The 23239-nt window shown below is 31.0% G+C and overlaps 1 protein-coding gene and 1 non-coding gene across 2 annotated transcripts; one reads left to right on the top strand and one right to left on the bottom strand.

The window, feature by feature from the left end:
* Nucleotides 1-9187: 9187 nt before the first annotated feature.
* Nucleotides 9188-12679, bottom strand: LOC133778596 (RING-H2 finger protein ATL20-like). Its single transcript, XM_062218576.1, has 2 exons — nt 11822-12679; nt 9188-9815 (listed from the first exon to the last, which is right to left on the bottom strand). Exons 1-2 carry the CDS (start codon nt 12588-12590, stop codon nt 9319-9321), a joined length of 1266 nt encoding a protein of 421 aa, XP_062074560.1. The 5' UTR covers nt 12591-12679; the 3' UTR covers nt 9188-9318.
* An 8608-nt stretch (nt 12680-21287) lies between these two features.
* TRNAE-CUC (transfer RNA glutamic acid (anticodon CUC)) lies at nt 21288-21360 on the top strand. Its single transcript has one exon. It is a non-coding gene; the product is annotated as a tRNA-Glu (tRNA).
* The last annotated feature ends 1879 nt before the right edge of the window (nt 21361-23239 follow it).

Here is a 23239-nt window from a genome sequence, read left to right on the forward strand (position 1 = left end):
CTTCTCGAGACTAGTCTTCACCTGCTCAAGCTCGGCATTCGACTTCTCCAGCTCCTCGAGACGGGTCTTCATTTTTTCAAGTTCAGACTTCGAGTCTTTGAGCTCGTCAGCCATCTTAAGCTCGAGATCCTTCGACTTCTGGGCCAGAGACATGCTTGTTTGCACCTCGTTGGTCAGCTTATAGTTGAGCTGTGCTGAAACGACAAGGGCCTGAAACACAAAGAACGAATCAGAATTGCGAACTGAGGCACAAATATTTAAAATAGAGTTGCGAAGGCTACCGTGGCGGTGAGTTCGATACTCTTATCATAAAGAGTATTGCAGTCCGAGGCCTTGCGCACGAGGTCCAAGTGGTCGGCGCCGGAGCCGGAAAAGCTCTAACCCACTCGAGAAAGGACGTCCGAGCTGAGCACAGCCCCTTCTGTCCCAGCGGCGCCATCGAGCACGAACTCCTCAATATGAGTTCGGGCCGTCGGCAATTGAACCTTGGAGATAGAAGGTTTCTTCGGGGGCCGACCGACTGTTATATGAGTATCGGTCGGAGGAAGCGAGAGGGGGACGGTCGAGCCAGACGCATCAACCTGGACAGTCGGCTCCGTGGTTGTGCTCGCAGTAGTCTGGACCGTGGGGGTCGTCTCGTGGCGTCTGGGTACCTTGGATGGTCGGTCAGACCTCCGTGGTATTCTCGGACGTTTGCTCCTCTGGGCGCCAGCTCCCCCATCGCTAAAGAGCACAACGTCGAGGTCAGGATTCATGGCACCTGCGCAGTTACAATAAGTTAGACAATAATAATAAGTTTGGAAAGAGAGGGAAACCAGGTAAAGAAAAAACCTAACTGGAACTCTCCCCCGAGCTCGAACTTGGGGACCATGAAATTCCCCCGTCTTCAGAGGAGGCGGGGGGAGTGCCTTCCCTATATGTGGGTGATAACCTCGAGAGGTCCCTATAATCGTTGGTCCCATATTGAACGGCTATCCCGTTCCACATCTTGTCCGTGGTGTACATGGTGTCGTATTTCCCGAGCCCACTATCAAACCTATGGACACAATCATCTACCCAACTCCATATGTAGATGATGGACCCTAAACGGGTATGTTTAAAAATTTATATATCGCAAGCGCACGAATCGTCCATATAGAATAGTGATCGTAAGCAAGGATGTCGAACCCAAAGGAGTTGTCTAAAATCGAAAATGAAACTATTTTAAATCAAAAGTAATAAATTCTAACCTAGTTCCAAAGATTGATAAGTTTTAATAGTATGAACATAAAATGAAATATTGAAAAATAAAGCTTTTTAAGATAATGAAAATAAACCAATAATGAGTTGAAAATAAGTATTAAAAGAAAAGATTATTAAGATACTAGAATCCACAAAATGTAAGTTTAATAATATTTATTAGTATATTGATTCCCAAGTTTTAGTGATAGTTAAAATAATTTAAACTATCATTTTCCAAAAATATTTATAATTTTAAGCACAATTTTCTTATAAAAAGATAGGATTTTTCTTCACTTTTCAAAATTATAATTTCAAAGCATTTAGTGTAAATCAATCTAATGAAATAGCAAATAAATCAATGAACATTATTTATAAGGCAAAACATAATATTTTTGTTCTAAGCATGGATGTGTACAATTTAATGACACATCTTACACAAAGAATATTATGTTTATGCACTAATGAAGAACAAAGTGTAAAAATGTTCTAACAATCTAAAATACAAGATATTTAAGATGAAAGAAATATATGAAGAAGAAAAATCCATAGACTTTGTTGCATTACAAGGGAAATCAACATACAACATAAATATTACCTAGTTACAAGTTGCTTCATCATGATCTTAATAATCTTATGAAAAAGATTAGAAGCACATAACTAGAATAGATATTACAAAATAAATGACATACATACTTGCAAAATGCTCTTGAAAAACCCAAATGGAAGAGAGAATGGTAGAGAGAAAATGAGAGAAAAAGATGGTAACCAAAAAATTAAGCACCCCAAAAATGGTCTTGAAAGTCCATATTTATAGCCAAAGTGAGTTTATTAAAATAATCAATTTAAATTAATTAAATTGATTAGATTAATTAAATAAAATAAATATGGTATGTAGAGGTAAATTATAGGGTGTAATGATGATGTTGTGGTGAAAATGTGTAGGAAAAAGGGTAAAAAGTTGGCATTTTTGTCATAGGGGACAAAGGGACAAAATGCATTTTTGTTGGGCTCAATAAGGGAAATGGCAGCAATGTGGTGGTTGGGTGTTGGAGGGGGGGCCACGGGTTGGGCCTAGAGTGGGCCTCACGTGGTTGGGCTTTTGGAGAAACACCATTTTTCTTGTTACTTTCTTTCAAAATTACCATCTTTCCTTTGATTTTCTTGCTTTTCAATGGCAATAATTTTCCTACACAATAAATTATAAACTAAATTAAAATTAAATATTTTCATTAATAAAATATATCATATAACTCCCATGAAAACATTAATTAAAATTTAATTTACATAACATTTAATTTCAATAAAATCATATTTTTAGCATTCAAACTAACAATACTAATTTTAAATAATTAAACTACAACATATTATAATAACATATCTATAAAAACATATAAAAATCTAGAAAACTACAATAAGACTAATAAATTAAAAATTACATAAAAACTTAATAAGTTAATTAAAAACTCATGAACTAAGCAACAATTAGCATGTAAAACATGGTAAAATAACTCTATTTTGTAGAGTTATCAGTAGAAGTGGTATCTATCCTGTGGGCACGAGACTAACCTATTGGGCCTGTGTTTTAGTAAGGTCGGGAACCACATTCTCGAGGTAGGAAGGACTTTACCTTCATCCGAATCCGAGCTCGAGGCTTCATCATTAGCCTCATTCCCAGACAGCGGGCTCCTTGGGCGAACTGGAAGTGGCGGCCTTGTTTCTCTCCTCGAAGGAAGGGCGCCTATGGGCAGTGGCACCTGCTCCCAGTTTTCATATTTTATATTGGACCAGTCAAAGGTGGACTGGCCCTCCCCCAAAAGTCCGCACTTTCAGAGCTTATGCTCGTGTAGAAGGTATAAGAGGGACCTCCTGCCATGTGGGAGTTGGAGCAGGGTCTCTCTATGCTCCTTCATTGTATCGTCGGGAGTGGGACGCTGAAAATTGGCTGAAAGACAACATATTTCTACTAAGTACGGGTCTAAGAGCTAAAGTCACGAGCACGGAAATAAAGATAACAAGAATACTTACGAATCCGCCTGAACGAATAGTGTCGAGACGGGGACGACCATCTGTCCAGAAGAAGGCCCTTTTGAAATCGGGCGGATGATTGGGAAGATCTTCAAAGACCTTCTTCTCCTTGGGATAGCTCGAAAGGTAATAAAATCCATCCCCTCCCCGAGCTCAGGAGGGGTTACTTTTCAGACAAAAGAGATACAAGATCTCTTGAGGCGAAGGTCCTTTCCACCCCATCTCGTGGTATAAGGACCTCAGGGCAGACAGTACCCTGTAAGAGTTGGTGTTGAGTTGGAACGGAGCCAACCCAACGAAATCCGTGAAGTCCTTGAAAAAATACTTCAAGGGCAGCAGAGCTCCTGCCCTCATATGTTCCTAGCTCCAGGCCGCGTATTTCACACTGGCGTCGCGGCCCCCAGGGGCGAAGCAGCTTCGTTCATGGTTGGCCGGAGGTCGGCACTTCAAGGAGCCTGATAGGCTAAGGCCATGGAAAGCCAGGATGTCACTTATCTGGCTAGTTGTGGTAACCGAGCTCCAGTAGTGCTCGGCCTCAAACATTTCTCTCCCCGGCTGCGAGGAGGAAGGTTCCCCCATTAGTGAGAATTTTAGCTCTCCCGGATGGTACGCGACAGTAACCTTTAACGAAGGATCGAGAGGAATCGGCCTAGGTCCTGATTTGGATTCCGAATAGAGGGCCTCTCGAAGAACTCTCCTTTTCCCCTCTATGACCTCGTCAATCTGGCGGCGGTAGTGAGCTCGAATGTCCTCTTGCTCGCGCGCAAGCTAGTATTCTCTTATCAGACGTTGATTACGGGCGAATAGCGATTCTAGGCTCGGAGATTTTGGCTCGTAAGGGAGTGCCAGCAACGACCCCCACCGTCTTTCCAGATTCTGTGACATCTAGCAAGAAAGAAAAAATGGTGAGGGCCAAGCATGCAAGAGTTACGAGCTCGAACTTACGAGCTCGGGGTTTAGGAGCGAAACAAGCTAAATATCAAGACCCTTTATTGAAGAGTCAGGACGTGCGTTCCACGAAAAAAGAAAGGAGCGTGGATAATTTTTTGAAAATTCCGAAAATCAAGGGAAAAGAAAGTGGCGGTTAACCAAGAAAGGCAACCTTGGGTTTCGTGCATTTATCAAGGTCCATGTTTTTTACCCGAAAACTTAGTGTACAAGAAACGTCGCCTAAATTTTTTTTTTCAAAACCCAGAAAATTGGAACCTCACTCAAATATGAAAACTGGGTATAAGCCAGTGATGTAAATCCAGTATGGAAGTCTAAAAAGCATAAGAGTCTATCGGATCAAAACCTCCTATCGTATTATGCTAAGGATGTAAACTAGTATATACACATACACAGCAAGAACAGTTTGAATAAAAACTGACAAAATGAGAAACAAAGATTGCTTACTTACACAATAATGGCGACGGCAGAGATATTGTCGATTGAAGAAGAGGTAGCAAATAAGAACTCACTGACTAGAACAGACCATGATTTCTTTATTTCTTTGGCCGAGAAAACATGCGCGGGACAGAAGCTTTTTAGGAAGGTCTCTGGTTTTCTTTTTTCTTCTTTTCTTGCTTATGGTGAACGAAAGTGAAAATGAAGATGAAGAGTGGAGTCATGTATATATAGGTGGGAAAAAGGAATTAATCTGGAACGTTGAACAAAATACTTGCAAAATCCAACGGTCAGGGATCAATGTCAAGATGGCGCCGAAAAGGTGTTAGACAGACGATCATGGGCGTGTTTCCAAGGTACTCAAGCACCAAAAATGAGCAATACCCAATTGACGCGTGTCCATTTTCAAGAGTGTAACGGTACAGTTCTCAAAGAAAGTAGTTCAAAAGTTTCCTTCTCTTAGGATTCGAACAAATACTTTTGAGGGGGCAAGATGTTACACCCAGATTTCGAGCTATGTTAATTATGACCTCGAAAGTTGGATTCGCAAATAAGTGGACTCATAAGGTTGGAAACATGCTACAGGATTGTATGTCGAGCTTGCAGGATATAGACGACCTCGAAGTATTCATGATCTCGAAAGATAGCTCCGGGAACACACTCATCTTCAGGGACGACTTCGGATCAGGGGTCCTGAGCTCGACGCACATACGATCTCGAAAGCCATGTGGCCTCGGGATATGTTTCTAGCTCGATAGATGACGGGAAACCTGGGAAGCTAAAGCCTTAGGGATACGCGATAACCACCTTGAATATCTACAAGTGTTATAAATATGAGATGTAATCCTCATTTATTATTGTAAATCCCCTAGAATCGTGGGATATTATTTGGTCAGTTATACGTCTCCTGGTCTTCAGGGGACGTTTCCTTTTATATCTGATTATAGGCATTTAAAGCCATTTATTTTATTTATACAAAAAGAGTAACTACCCAAAATATGTGGGATAGTATTCTGCAGTCTTCTCTATAAATAGAGAGGTCATGCACCATTGTAAATGACCGAAATTCTGATTCTTGAGAGAAAACTCTGGAGAATTCATTCTTGAAGAATTCCCAGAGATAATCTTGAGTTTAATAACAAAGACTCGTGGACTATGCAGATTTAACTGCTGAACCACGTAAAAATCGTGTGTTTACATTGTTTTATTTCAATTGGCCATTATCAACTATTGTTTATGTGCTCTTCTTTCACTATTTGACGAAAAACGGCGTCAACATTGTAATTTTTTGATACAATATTGTAACATATGGAAAATTATAATATTTTTATGTAAATTTTAGTTACAATTTCTTAACTATAAATTATTTTTGTAAATGTTAGTTACAAAAATATATTTTCTAGCTATGAAACTAGATTTGTCAACTATTGTTACAAAAATAAAAAATTAGTTACGATTTTGTTCGTAAGTTTTATGTACAAAAAAATACAATTCTAGAACTAATTTTTGTAAATATCATTTACAATTTTGTAACGGATATTTACCAGTTTGTAAACGTTGATCACAAAAAATTATATTTTACTGTTTTTATTTAAGATTTAAAAGCCACTCCGTATTAACACTTTTGCCACTCCGTGTTTTTATCCAAAAATTCTGTAATTTTGTAATATAACGTATTTTTCATATTTTTTTTAATTTTTAGTGTATTTTTGTAGATTTCCCTTCAACATATCACTTATATATTGAATCCAACCATTTACATTCAATGTGGGCTGCTATTTTACATTTTGTTTTAGGGAAATTTACAAAAATGCACTAAAAGTTAAAAAAAAATCTGAAAAATACGGTACCTTACAAAAATACGGAATTTTTGGATAAAAACACGGAATGGCAAAATTGTAAATACGGAGTGGCAAAATCATAAATAAAAGCTGTAAAATACAATTTCTTGTGATCAACGTTTACAAACTAGTAAATATATGTTACGAACTTGTAAATATCTGTTACGTGTTTGTAAATAATATTTTCAAAATCACTTATAGAATTGTAGATTTTTTTTTTTTTTTTTTTTTTGTAGATAAAACTTACAAACAAATTTGTAACTAAATTTTTTATTTTTGTAACAATAATTTACAAATCTAGTTTTACAACTAAGAAAGATATTTTTGTAACTAATATTTACGAAAATATTTTATAGTTAAGAAATCATAAAGAAAATATACATAAAATTATTATACTTTTTCATATTGTTACAATATTGTACCAAAAAATTACATGAAACATCATATTTATGCTATACAACTTAAAAATATAAATTTAAGATATTCATTATTTATAAAACACTTTATTGAATATAGTGGTGAAATACAACATTTTTCTTTAAACAAGTTTTACATTTTTGTAACAACAATTTACAAAACTAATTTCACAACTAAAAAGTTTATTTTTGTAACTCACATTTACATAAATATTTATAAATTAATTTAACATGATTATTACAAAGATTTACAAAATTAATTTTTTAACTTTAAATATATTTTTGTAACAAAACTTGAAACTTGGATTAGATTATGATTTTGGTTTAACATGGAGTGTTGAGACTTGACTAGCTATGATTTAAAAAATATATATAATATTTTTATAAAGAATAATAATATTGTGATTATCTTTAACTATATATTGTAACATATAGTTATTAATGTTAATTTTAATTAACAGTATATTTGTAATTTGTATAAATATTTATTTATTTTTTGAGTAATTTTATAAATATTAATAAATATATTTATTTTAAATAAAATAAATTACTTTATTTTATTTTATTTTATTGAAGGCAGTAAGTATAATTATTATTACTTTTATTATTATATTATTTGATATGCCTAATTCTTATTAAAAATTGAAATAAAAAAGTAAAACAAAGGGTTAATATATATATATATATACACACACGGGTGATAGGTAATAGGTAGTAAATGCCGTATTTTTGTAATTTGTTAACATTACCGTATAAAACGAAATTTTTTTTAGATTACGGTAGAAGATGTAATTAACCCTTTGTTTTATTAGGGCTTTATTGTTTTTGTTATGTTGATCATACATACATACGCTTGTGGACTGGGCTTCAAATTACGAATTTGTATGGATTAGGCCCAAAAACATAATATATGCAAATAATTATCGAACGATTTTTATTCTTTTGATACCAACGTTATACCATTTTTTTCTCTATATGTTTTTTCCCTTTCTAATAATAGTTTTGCATATACATTTTGTTCCACTTATGAAGACTTTTTTTAACATATAAATCTCAAGTTAAAGTGGACTATGAAAAAAAAATAAAAAATCATTTTTGATTTTCTAGCGTTTGCCTTAGTTTTTTTAAGCTACTTTTTAGTTTCTAGAATAAAAAAAAGTACTTCTGGAAATGTTTGGATAAAAAATAAAAAATACTTTTTTAATTTAAAATGTCTTTTTTGAGAAGCAAGGATTGTAGCTTTTTTTAAAAGATATTTTTTAGAAGCTATTTTCTAAATTATAATAATTTTATTATTCATAATTTACTTATAAAATATATATTTTTTTATTGATATCCAAACATTTTTAAAATAACTTTTCTTTAAAAAAAAAATCTTTATAAAATAGTCATCCAAACATAAAAAATCTTATGTTTTTAGCTAAACACAAAAACAAAAATTTTGCCAAATAATACCAAAAAGACAGCATGATAATATTTGAATTTGAGTTTATCATATTTTATAATCCTTAGCATGTATTGTGATGACACAAGTATGTTGTTACAATAGATTGCTCTTCCTACTATTACCAAGTTTAAGATGCATTAGTATATATATATATACAAATATAATTTATAAAATTAATTAACAATTCAATTTTTTTAAATAATCAATTCCAAAATTAGAAGAAATTAAATTAAATTAATATTTCTTCATTTTTATGTATTAATATATTTATAATATCTTGCGGAGAAATATGTAAAATAAATTATTAAAATCTAAATAAAATAAAAAATAGTGTTATATTTTGGATTATATTTATTTTAAGTTTAATCAATTTTATAAATTCCTTATGTATAAAAAATAAATATATTAATGATTTTTAAGTGAGATTATTTTTATTTTATTTTGTTTTTAACTTTGACTAAAAATAAGTGAAGGGGCTATTTTATACCGTTTAAAATTAATAGACATGTTATTATTTTTAGCTTTTTTTTTTTTTAAAAAATGATTAAACATGACAATTGGGTTAAACCAAAAAAGCCAAAATGGTCATTTTTCTTTGCCTATATTTTTTGTAACAATATAGATTTTACCCATATTACTAAAAAATATTCCCTAATGTAATGAGAATGTTCCTGTAAAAAGTGAATATTTGTTGAGCAGAATATCTTAGACCTGAATTCCAAAAAATAGAGAGAGTATCTAATTTTCCCTAGTTTTTTTTTTTTAATATGGGTTAACCCATTATTTTTAATAATTTATAACCAACCTGACATCCATATTTCTACACTCATTCCATTCAAAATATATTTGACTTATCATTTCAATAATTAACAGAAAAAATGGTTGAATACTAATTAGTATTCCTTTTTCATTTATTGTGAAAAATACATGTGTGTATACCAATTTAGTTAAAGGCACATATTTACCCTATAAAAATATTTATCTATTGGGTAGGCAAAGGAGAAGGAGATATAAGCGGTGAGTTCCGACAGATAGGGCAAGAGGCGTTCAATCTGAGCCATTCATCGATACAGTCCGAGTGAAAGTAGTGAAAGCAATTGGGAAGAGTTCTCACCGTATCATTTGGTTGATATTCAGTCAGGCATATCGAACAACTATTGTAATCAGATTTAATATGTCGTCGACTCTCTCCGATCAACCTTTTTGGGTACATTTCAATAATTGTTTTGTCAATACCGACTGGCGGTAGTCCACCGATGTTGACTTCATTATGACGTGGAAGAATAGTAGTACTAGTACTAGTGTTAGTATTGGGCAATTGATGATTATGCTGATTATTATTTCTCCAATGAATGTGTCTAAAAATTCTGGTGTTAGTTTCCTGGTTGTGACATTTAGGTCGACAGTTGAAGTACAAAAACCCTAATATTCCTAGAAATGTGATGAAATAAAAGATGTATTGGACTCCCTTGGATAGACCTATAAAAAAAACAATAAATATCAAGTTAAAATGATTAAGATGCCTAATATTCCATTCAAACAATTGAAAAAAAAAATTTGAAGGACTATTTTCATAGTATAAATAAGCATCAATTATATTTATAGAACGAGCATAATACTCAATACCGCTATATCTTGATTGGTGTAATTAAGTAGCAAATATCATATATTATATCGGATAGAATCTCTTAACAATATTCTTTTAGTCACAATTAAAAAGAGTTTGTATTTACTCAAATATTTAGTATTATTCGTAACTATATACCTATTTGTGAATAGTGACTAGTAGGAGCCACATAATTATAGCAAATATTACATATAATTAAGATTTGTAAAAACAATAAAAGAAAAAGCATATTGTAGTAATAATTAAGGATTGAAATTTGCTCTCTAAAATAGTGTCTTAATCTAATGTCTAACATATTGTAAGTTAACATTTGTAATGCTCATTCAATGCATATTTGACTTTTATAACAAAATAAACATCAATTAATATAAAAATAAAAATATAATTAACAATAATCTTAACATTTATGTTTTTGAGTATAATAATATTAACTTTTGTTGTCAGTTGGCACCTTCATATTTTTTTTTAATATTTCAAAAATAAAATTATGTATATAAATATTTTCTAAGATTTTTTTTTCTGTCTCTGAAAAATTAGTTTTAATATGATCATTTTCTATTAATTAATTTTGCAATTATTTTTTTTCAATTTAAAAATAATATATATGTTTTTAGCCATCAGTTCTTATTAAATTGATGGGAAAACAGTCAATAACAAAAAGTCAGAGATATTTTAATTTGAATATCTATATTTTGTTATTAATTCTTTTGAAAGATTTTTTGAAGTTTTTTAAGAGATTGCTATGTTATTTTGAACAATAGTTCATGCAGGAATAATTATTTATTTTTCATTTTAGTTTATAATAAAATGTGATTAAACATTTTAATTTATAATAATACAAAATTTAGATATAATGTAAAATCATATTAATTTTTTTTTTTTGTAAGAGTTAAAGAAAAATATTTATATATAATTCTGTTTTTTGTAAGAGATAAAAAAAAACTGTCGAGTTTAGTCTAAAAAAATAACATAAAAAGTTAATTTTGAATTTAAAAGATATATTAGTTTATATATATATATATACATATATGTATTAAGGTTTAAAATAAAAGTTAATTTTTATGTTATATTTTAGCTCTATATTAATTTGTGTTTATTTTGTTATAAATGTAAATTGTATTAAAGTGTTTAATTGTCATAGGTTAGACACCAAATTAAAATATAATTTTAGATGAATTGTTATGATTTGTTTTAAGAGGACAACTATGAGTAGTACTCACACCTAAAAAATTATATTAAAAGTTTGGTAAATAATAAATAACATGTATAATTTTTATCAAAGATAAAACTTTTTCTTTCTTTCTTTCTTTAATTATTGAGAATATACTTATTTGGTATCCTGTGTTTTTGCAAAGTATCATTTTGGTACTATATGTTTTCAATAATGCTCATATGGTACCCTGTATTTTAAAATCATACATATTTGGTACCCTAAACTTAGATTTGATAGATAAAATTTTGTCAATATGATTAAACTGTCATCAGTTATATGTAATTATGTAATTAAATTTAAATTTGTAACTTACATAATTGACAGCAGCTTGATTAAATTGACAAAATTTTATCTATCAAATCTGAGTTTAGGGTATTAAATATATACGATTTTAAAATACAGGATACCATATGAGCATTATTGAAAACAGAGGGTACTAAAATGATACTTTGCGAAAACATAAGGTACCAAATGAGTATATTCCCTTAATTATTATTATGTATACTAATTGGGGGAGTAATTATCTTAACATTAAAATAAATAAAAAAAAAGTTCTAAAAATCAAAATCACTAACTATGCATATTAGTTTATATTTATCTTCATAACCAATTCATTTAATTAATTAATAAATAATTACCACTTACCATGCTTAGTTGGAAGATGAGAGCAGCCAATTTCCAAGTCACCACCACTCACAAAGCCACATTCTCCTCCAAGCTTCTCACATTGACCACAATCAGGTTCCCGCCACGTCAGCCCTACAGAGGCTCTTAAATAAAACCCCCAATCTCCTTCCCACCACTTTTCCGACGACGTCACCGGAACCAGAGCCGCCGTCGAAACAACACTACAAGACGGCGTCGACAAAAACACCGACGCAAAAATCTCCGGCATAGCCACAACCGTGTAACCACTCCCACTGAGGCACGGAACGATCACCGGTTCGACGCCGTTGCCGTTGCCGGTTTCCGGCGCCGACGAGCAGTTGAGGAACGTGAAGCTCCCGAGGTTTCGGACCCGAAAAGGCGTGCCGGAAACGGTGAATTTCGTGTCGAGAAAGCGTCTGGGGAGACAGTTGTCCGGGTCGTCGATTGTCAACACCTGTGCGCCGTAGAATATCATCCTGACGGCGAAGTCGCCGGCGGGAAGAGAGAGAATGGCGTCGCTGGTGTTGTTTCTGCATGAGAGCTCGAAACCAGGGTAGCCACAACGAGGTGAGTTTTGGAGATTAAAGTACGGACGATCATGGCCGTCGGATATTTGAAATGGAAATCTGATTGTTAATCCAGTTGGAGAGCAGTTTTTTCTGGTACAGGTTGAGCTTTCTGAGCTGGTGATCTCAGTAGTGAACATGAACAAGTTGATCACGATCGAATATAATGAGAACGATAAGATTTTGGAAAAATGAGACATTTTTTTTTTCGTAATATAATTCTTGAAAATTGAAACCAATTATATATATATATATATATTTGAATAAAACAAGAAGATAAATCTAATGTCAACTCGATCTAATGTTATGATTAAATATAGTAATTTGTAGGTGCTTGGAAGCTTAATGAAGATTTCTTAGCAAGAGGGTCGTAAATTATTATATAATATACGGGGGAATTTTCCTAGAAGGTTTTCACTTTAAGCCTTATTGGTAGGAATTTCAGTGTTTTTCGACCCTTAAATAGTTTTTGGCGCGATTTTTTTCATGATCGTGTATATTGTAGCTATTTAGAGCATCATGCAGATTTTCAGAAAATTCCGAATAGTTTACAGTATCAAAAATTTGGTTCAAACATGTTGATTTCCACGCGTATAAAAAAAATTAGTCACGCGTGCAACATGTTTGAACTAAGTTTTCGGTGCTGTAAACTATTCAGAATTTTCTGAAAAATCGCACTGATACTCTAAATGACTATAATATACACGGTCATAAAAAAAATCACGCTGAAAACTGTTCAAAGGTCGAGAACACTGAAAGTCCTGCCAGTAGAGCTTAAAGTGAAACTCCTATTGAAAAATTGTCATATATATAATTTTATATAACTTTATGTATATATATATAGAAATAGCTGAAAATGAAATTTTTTTTCAATTGATTTTGCAGTTTGGTTTTCTTTTGATAATTTTTTTTTTTGTAAAATGACATCTATTTAAAATTTGATCGATTATCTAAATTTTTTATTATTTGTCTAAAAATTTTCATCGTTTGTTTGAATTTTTTTGAATACTTATCTAAATTATAAAATGTTATTCTAGAAGGAAGATTTTTTTTTTTTTTTGACAAAATACCTATATATAGTTTAATTAATTTTAAATATAAAGTTTTTCATTGATAAGACATTGAATTTGGTACTGTTGATACTTTTATTTGGAAAACAGTGTCAATGTGACCTTGTAATTATATGTTGGACCAATTCAATTGTGTGGAAAATTTACAAGGCAATTTTGATTGGTGTATCTTTGTTTGTGGGTTTGGCTTATTATTGAATTAATAAAAAAATATGGTGCTATGAATGCTTTTTGTTTAATTATTACATATTTATTTAAGTAAAATGAAAAAAATATTAAAAAAGTATTTGAGGGGTATAGCTTTTTAAATTCTATTTATAAAATTTAACAATTAACCCTAATCTTGTTTAATTACCTGATAAAGTAAATATGTTAAATCTAGTAATTATTTTAAATTATACTAATTATTAGAAATCAATAAAACAACACAATCATAAGTTTTATAATTGGAAAAATCATAAAATATAAAAGTAAATTTATTGCATGTTTAAAGTATTTGATTTTGTGTTAAACTTTCATGCTTTTTATAAATTATTTATTTCATAAAGAAAGATTCAAATAATCCAATTTTTTAGAAATCTCGTAATTACCAATGTTTAATAAATATATGGTGGACAGTTTTTTTTTATTTGAAAAAAGAGTGTACAGTTTAAGATTTAATATTAGAAATATAAAGATATATTTATAAATAAATAAATGAAAATATTTATGGAATAAGATGGATTTAATTTAAGAGTATGTGTATGTAGAAAGAATTGAGGAGTGTGAATAGTATACTAATTAATAAGAAGTTGATAACTCATGAGGTGGCACGCGTATTTCTTTATCCAACAAAAGGTTGCAATAAATAAAAATAATAGTGAGTTAAATAAAATTAATAAATGATAATGGAACAATTTTTTTTGGGTGGTTAGGATTATTAATTAAAATGACAATTAATTTGGGATAATATATTTTTGTTCTTTTATAACATGGGAGTAAATACTAGATGAGAAAATACTATTTTGACCTTTGTATTTTTTTCGAATACGTGATCGGTCTTTGTGTTTTGTTAAATAATAATTTAGTCCTTGTGTTTTACAAAATAGATCAAAATAGTACCCTAGACTTGATTTTGGTCAAAATTATTTTCAATTATAGGATCTATTCTCGAGTCATTAGTAATGTAATAAGTTAAGAGAAGTGAAGAAAATTGACAAGAAGCTGAGAATAAAATATTATATTTGAATTTTTTTTTACCAAAATTAGGTATAAAGTACTATGTTGATCAATTTTATAAAATACAGAGTCTAATGATAACTCTATAAAATAGAGTTATTTTACCACTTTTTATGTGTTAATTGTTGCTTAGTTCTTGAGTTCTTAATTAATTTATTAAGTTTTTAAGTAATTTTATATTTATTAGTCTTATTGTAATTTTTTAGATTTTTATACATTTTTATAGATATTTTATTATAATATATTGTAGTTTAAATTATGTGTAATTAATATAGTTTAGTTAGAAGTAAAATAAAAGTGCAATTTTGTTGATCTTTATTGATAAATTAAATTAAGTTTTAATTAAGTATTTTCAAATAATTAATATGATTTATTTATAATTGAAAATATTTTATTGTTACTTAATTTAATTTTTTATGGTGTAGGAATTATGTTGTAACTTTGTTGTGTTTGAAGAATAAAGAGAAGGAAAGAAGATTGGCATTTGTGAAGAAGAAATAGCAAAAAATGGCAGGGCCATCTTTTTCAGCAGACCCACACCAAGGCCCGAAGCCTCCCCCAGCCATCTGGGCCGCCACCTCCTGCTGCTCCTGGGCCCGTCTGCCCAGCCAGGCCCAAGGCCCGGTTGCTTCCTTCACCGTTCAGCCACTCACCCCAACGGCCAGCAGCAACAAAGTCATCAATTAGCTGCCTCCCAACTCCATCCAGCTGGCACCACCTGAAGCTCTTACAGCTACTCCAACGCCAGCCTCCAAAGCTCCACCTACTAGCCGTGTCTCTCCATCAGCTTTAGCATTCCCTCACCAACGCCACAGCCAGGCCCATGCCAAAAGGACCCCAGCTGCTACCATTTCCTCCTGGGCCGCCAGCCACCCGCCTGGCCCAACTCTAAGCTGCCTTCAGCAGCTCCCAATCACGCACAAGACCCAACCGCCCCCAAGTCAACCCTGCCACAACCACAAAAATAAGACCAACAAAATCATGTTTTTATTCCCAATATTTTTCACTCAAATATCAATTCACTCATCCCTATTTTTCTTACCTAAATAAACATTCCTAATTAATTTTTTTACCCTAGCTTTTCACTAATCTTTTACCCAACCAAACATTTCATCTTTCCAATACTCTTACACTTACTCTATTTATCCTACCACTTCCTAACACAATTAAATTAATCAATTTATTTATTTTAATTTGATTAATTTAATCTCCATATTTTGCCTATAAATAGAGTTTTGTAAGACCATTTGGGAAGTTTTTCTTCATCTTTTCAACATCTTCTACACTTCATATTTTTCTCTATTCTTTTCACTATTTTCTCTCTATCATTTTCATCTTTTGAAGAGCATGTCAAGTATGTTATTTTGTAATTTTTATTTCAATCTAGTTATGAGCTTCTAATATTTTTCAAAGATTATTAAGATGATGATGAAGCAAAATGTAACTAGATTGTATTTTTTTTTTTTTTTTTGTATGTTGATTTCTCATTTATGCAACATTGTTTATGAATTTTTCTATCAAAGATATGCATTTTTCATCTATTATTGATTGTTAAAGCATATTACACTTAGTTCTTCATTATGCAAAAATATGATATTCTTTGATTAAATGTTTTTCATTAAATTGTTCACATTTAATTCTTAGAGCATAAGTATCATATTTTGCCTAAACATAATCTCTTTGATTTTTTGTAGCTTCATTAGGTTGTAACACAACTAATGCTTAGAAATTATATCTTATATAAGTGAAGAAAAATCCTATATTTTTTAAAGTAACTTGTGCTTGAATAGAAAATGTATTTTGAAAAAAATATAGTGTGATTTATTTCAACTATATCTAAACTTAGGAATCAATATACTTATAAATACTATTGAACTTGCATTTTGTGGATTATAATATCTTAATAATCTTATTTTACATATCTCATTTGAAAACCATTTGTCTATTTAATCTTAAATCTTTTTATTACTTGTCTTTTATTTTTCTAAAACAAAATCTCATCAAATATTTATAACTAGGTTAGAATCTTCTTGCTTTGTTTGAAATAGTTTCTTTTGATGTTAGTCAACTCCCATGGGTTCGACCTCGTACTTACATGAACACTATATTCCGAAATGATTCGTGCACTTGCGAGTATAAATATTAAAACACCCTCTTTTGGGTTCAACAAGTTTTTGGCGCCGTTGCCTGGGAGTTGCAAGAAAGAAACGATCTTTCTACAAGGTAAGTAACATTCTTCTACTAGTTATTTTATTTTTATTTTGCACTATCATCTTAAAAAAAAAAGTAAAAAAAATATATATCTATAAAAAAAAATCGAAAAAAAGAGTAAAAATCGAAAAAGAAAAAAAGAAAGTTATACATATATATTTATTTATATTTTTATATAGTATATTATATATATTTCTTAGTAGTTGATGATATTTAGTGCCTCCTACATACTTATTAGTTGAGTGCATTTGTGCCTCCTAACCCTTTTTCTTTTTTCTTTTACTTTTTAAGTTTTTTTTTGTTGAGTGCATTTGTGCCTCCTACATACTTATTAGTTGAGTGCATTTGTGCCTCCTACATACTTGATAGTTGAGTGCATTTTTTGCCTCCTATATACTTGAACAATGTATCTCCTCTAGTGATGACATTAGTGCCTCCTAGCTTTTATTTTTGTTTATTATCTTAGTTGATGGCATTAGTGTCTCCTAAGTGTTATTATTATTAGTGTTGGTTAATGGCATCAGTGCCTCCTAATTTTATTTTTGTTGATTATTTAGTTGATGACATTAGTACCTCCTAATTTTTATATAACTATTTACTATTGCTATTGTCATTTTTTTTCTTAATTATCGCATTTAGTTAGTTGTAATTTTATTGTTTAATAAAATACTTGAAAAAAAAAACTAAAAAAACAAAGCTTGTTCTTTCAACATAAGCAATTTTTGCTTAAAAGAAATTTGGCAAAGTTCCCATCCACGCTTATTAATTAACCTCGGGGAGTTGTTATTAAGTCGTGAGTAAGTGGAATCAAATAGGCCTGGGAACAAGTTAAACCAAAATAAAAAATTATAAAAATCATAACAAAAAAATATATATATAAATATTATAATCTCTTCTTGTTATAAGTATGTTCTGTGGTTGCGGTTCTAACTGACCTTCCACATCAGAAATTTGTTTTCTTGTGATTGTTTGTGGTACTTTGTGAAATTTGTGACATTGTATGCATCAGTGGCATCGTAATTCAAAAAATCGTTTGGTGAAAAAATTAGTGTCTTTTCGTGAAATTGAAAGTGTTTTTGAAAGTTTAAGCATAATGGAACAAGAACCTAATGTTGTGCAAGAAAAAACTCTTCTTGAATACTTTTCACCTATTTCATCTAATGCTCCGTCATGCATTGTTTTACCCACTACTAATGCCACTCATTTTGAACTTAAACCATCAATTATTCAATTGTTACCATCATTTTATGGTTTAGAAAGAGAGGATCCATACATGCATGTAAAAGACTTTTTGGAAATTTGCTCAACCTTTCGTTTTCAAAATTTTTCAGATGAGTCGGTTAAACTTAGGTTGTTTCATTTTTCTTTAAAAGATAGAGCCAAAGCTTGGTTAAACTCACTTCCAACTGGAACCATAACTACTTGGGATCAACTTTTTAATAAATTATTTGCTAAATGTTTCCCCATGTCCAAAACTGATAATTTAAGAAGAGAAATCTCTGAATTTTATCAAAATGATACAAAGAATTTTATGAATGTTGGGAAAGATGTAAATATTTATTATTAAAATGTCCCCACCATGGTTTTGAAAAATGGAGACTTGTAAAATATTTTTATGATGGTTTAACCTCTTCAAACCGACAAATGATTCAATCCATACATACCAGGAAATTTTTAAAATTGCAAGGGCAAGAGGCTTGGGACGCTCTTGAAGAATTGTCTGTTAATTCACAACAATTGAATTATTCTGAGCCTATGTCTAGAGCCAACCCTTCACCGAAAAGAGAAGGAAAATATGAAATAAAAGAAGAAAGTGATTTAAGAACATCATTTGAAAAATTAGCAAGAAAAGTAGACGCCTTAGTAATAAGTCAATCTATGAATTCTCACGTGCAACCTAAAAAAGATGTTTGTTCTTTATGTGCTAGTTCATGTCATAATGTTCAATCATGTCCTTATTTTATTGAAACATTTTCTGAAGATGCTAATGCTTTACATTCATATGGAAAACCTTATTCTGATAGCCCATTTTCCAACACATACAATCCAAATTGGAGAAACCATCATAATTTTTCATGGAGACAAAACCAACCACAAATGAATCAAGGAAACCAATTCCACATGCCAAATCCAAATCATGCCCAACCAAGTCAACCTTACCCTCCACAAAGAAAACCTTACAACAATTCATGCAATCCACCCAACAAATCTTACAAAATCAGTCTCAATCCATTGCTAAACTCGAGACACAATTGGGTCAACTTGCTAATGCTGTAACCGAGAGAGAAAAGGGAAGATTTCCTAGCCAACCCATCCCAAATCCTAAAGGCCAATATGAAATAGGAGCCCCTAGTCATAAAGAAGAAGCTAAGTCTGTTTCAACTCTTAGGTCCGGAAAACAAATTGTCAAACCTGATTATATACCTCAAGTTGAAAAAGACCAAGGTCAACCTCAAAGTTCCAACACAAATGACCTTTTCAAAAGATGATGCTCAAATTCTTCCTTCCATCCCAAAATCTCATTTTCCACAAAGATTAATTCCACTCAAGAAAGGCAACCAATATAGTGACATCTTATAAGTTTTCAAACAAGTAAGCATCAACATTCATTTCTTAGATGCCATTAAACAAATTCATGTCTGTTCTAAATTCTTAAAATACCTTTGCACTGTTAAAAGAAATACAAATGTTCCAAAAAAGACGTTTTTAACTGAACAAGTTAGCTCCATAATTCAATATAAAAGCCTTGTGAAATATAAAGATCATGGTTGTCCAACAATTTAAAGCATCATTGGCGATCATTTTATTAACAAAGCTTTACTTGATTTAGGAGCTAGTGTGAATTTACTTGATTTTGAGAATTTTTCATAAATATGGTTTTTTAGCTATTAATATGCAAAAATATGGTAATTAAACTTTTCTTATTGTATGGACAAATTTAATTAAAAAAATAAGATTATAGGAAAAAAAAATATAGCATAATAATGATTTATTTACAAAAATATGGAAAAAAAAATCACATAAAAAGGAATACAAATTTTAGAAAGCCATAAAATAATACTTGTAAAATAAAAGTCATATATTTTTTTTAGTTTTTAAATGTTTCAAATAATTTTATAAAAAATGCTAATGGGCCATAAAATTAAAAAAAAAAGTAACAAGTAAAAGGTACACGTCACAAACCCTTCTTTTATGTCACGAAGATCCTTGGTATAATTTTTTTGTTTGTTTTTTATTTTTATTCAATTTTGTAAGTAGACTTTTGAGTTGAGGCCTATTTTTTTGTTTTTGCCACAGTTTAAATTTTTTTTTTTTAGCTACAGCCTTTAATTTTTAAGTACCAATTTTTTTCAAATCTCTAAAATTTAGTCTCAAAAATTGATTTTGCATTAGTTAAATTCCTAACATTTTTAATTCATACCATTAAAGTTCCTGAATGTTATTTTTATTCATTTTTTCTTTCAAAATACATAAATAGAATATAAAAAATAGTAAATCAATCTTAATAAAAATTAAACCACATAATTTATGACTATACCAAATATGACATTAAAAAAATATATTTTCATGATATTTTAAAAAATATTTAATAGTTTTACAAATTACATTGATTTTTCATTAAAAAAAATAATTTCCTATAATTTCTTTAATTTTAATAACTTAACTATCATGCGATTGTTAATATTTAACACATAAATATTTATTTTTATTTTGTAAATTTTTTCTGTGATGCAACTTATAACTAATCATAAATATATATATGTATATAAATAATTTTATATACAATATTAAATCTTAAAAAAATATGAAATAAACAAGCATAAACATAATAAAAATTGTTAATATCGAGATAATTGAAATAATATAGTTACTAATATTAATTATAAAATAATAATGTAGCTAATAATATTTTTTTAATGAAACATTACTTTAGTTTATAAAAATATTAAATAATTTTGAAAATATTATGAAAATATATTTTTTCTCTAATCATGTGTTTTTGTTGTTATAAATATTAATAAAATACTTTTTTTTTTGTCATATTATATTTGTTATTATCATAAATTAAATACTTAAATAATGTAAATAAAACCAAAAAGAAAAGTCAGATTATTTGTTAAGAGAAAATAACAAACAAAATATGACTTTCAGGAGGGACGACCGACCATATGGAAAAACGACAAAAACCTTTAAAATGAAAACAGCTACCAAGAGGTTTTCTAAGAATAAATTCACAAAAGTGGATTTCCGTATAATAAAACGACAAAACGAAAATAATTGGAAACACAAACCCCAAAAACGACATCACTTAGCAAACGACAATAATTTACAAACTGCTATTACTATAATGCCATTTGTTTTGATTAATTAATTATTAACTTAGGCTAACATCACCAATCCGTTGTAGTCTAGTTGGTCAGGATACTCGGCTCTCACCCGAGAGACCCGGGTTCAAGTCCCGGCAACGGAATTCCATTTTTTTCTTTTTGATATTAAACGACAACAACCAATAAAAAGTCATATAAGTTCAAAACGACAATTATTTGTTGAGCAATAATAATAATAATAATTTACACACATAATTATTTAAATTATAGAAATTAAAATATCACTTTTCTTAATAAAAAATGCTTCGAAACAAAGAGAAATTGTTATAATAGTCGTTTTCTATTAAACATGAATGGTATGTTTCTATATATTTTTTAAAATTATTAATTAAGAGGTAATCCTCAACTATCCAAATGGCATATAATTAGTAATATAAAATTACAAATAATATGCAACTCATTACAAAGCCTAAAATATCATGAGTTTTAATTTTGTCACAGTATTAGACTACTAGAATCTATTTTTGAAGAACATCAACAATAACCAAACATGATAAAGTGACCGAACATGGAATATAGAAACATATCATTCATGTTTAATAGAAAATCCACTACTAAGGCGAACTACAACTTCCTACACATGGAATATTATTAACAAAATGTAAAGAAAATCCAATCAAATATAACTAACACAAAATAAAACAAATGTAAAATAACTTTTTTCTCCGACCTAATCGATGTAAAGGCTTTCCTCAAAAGACCAAGTCCATCGTGCCTACAGATCTAACTCCACCGGATCTAGAGCTCTCCATTCGGATATGATCCTCCCCTCGACGCAGAGTGCTAAATCTGACCCGAAGCACACATTGGTCACCTCTCGCGGAGAATTGATCTCTTCCCACCACGATCGTAATAGATCGAAAACCCAACTCCACACCGAAACCCACCGAGATCTAGGCTCCCCACAACCTGGAAATCCTACCACCAAAACACACTGAAGAAGTGATAATTGCTCAAGATTCCACTCGGCCATAGCATGTCCAACCTATAGGCAGAGCTCCAACCAAGAGGAAGGGAAGCATAACTCTGGTCCTACCTTGGAAGAAGAAATGTGTAACGCCCTACGTCATTATGGCTGCTTCTTGGAATGACGACTGGCCCTACAAACCAACACGAGTCTTTCCAGCGTGCTTTGTCCTCACTCGCATGTTTCCTGGGAAAACTTCTTAGGAAGTCACCCATCCTTAGATTACTCCAGATCAAGCACGCTTAACTTTAGAGTTCTCAAGTGATGGGCTACCGAAAAGAAGATGCATCTTGTTGATATAGGTAGTACCCATCAATCCATTTAAGCCCTCTTCAACTGTGTAGTCCCATACCCACACAGTCTTAGAATCATCACACTTGACATTCCCTAGGCGGTGTGGGATTGCACAGCTTTACCCGGTCTTTCCCCTTACAGATCACGGGATTCTGACTGTCACAAAAGGTAAAGAGAAACTAGGGTTGAATGAGACTTGATGGTATTACCGTGTTTCAATTTCTAAGTTTAATTATCTCAGTAACAAATACATATAAGTTGTGTTCATCAAATTATGTACCAAACGATCAATTACGTTGTCCATGTTTCTTCAAACGACAACGTGGTGTTAGTGGGTGGTGTTGTTTGGTCCTCCCCGGGACCTAGAAACTGATATGTTGAAGTGTCGTTTCATCACGACCAGAGAACATGCTCGGAGGTTCGTCAACTAGGGGTACGTGCAACTAGCCCCTGACAGCACATGAGTAACTCCTTTTCCCAATAGATCGTGGGCTTGTAGCCCTTGTGGTTGGCCCATTGACAAGCAACTAGCCCCAAAAGCCTAAATTGTGGGGAAAATGCTTTACTTTACATGTAATCTAAGCCCATTAATGCAAATTTATTGTAATCAGCTCCAATTAGTGAGCTTAAACCCCCTCAACCTCCTATAAATAAGGATATGATATCGCTTGTAAAATGATCCAACTTTAGTACATAAAAAA

Source organism: Humulus lupulus, chromosome 5 (assembly GCF_963169125.1).
Source record: "Humulus lupulus chromosome 5, drHumLupu1.1, whole genome shotgun sequence".
Lineage (NCBI taxonomy): Eukaryota > Viridiplantae > Streptophyta > Magnoliopsida > Rosales > Cannabaceae > Humulus > Humulus lupulus.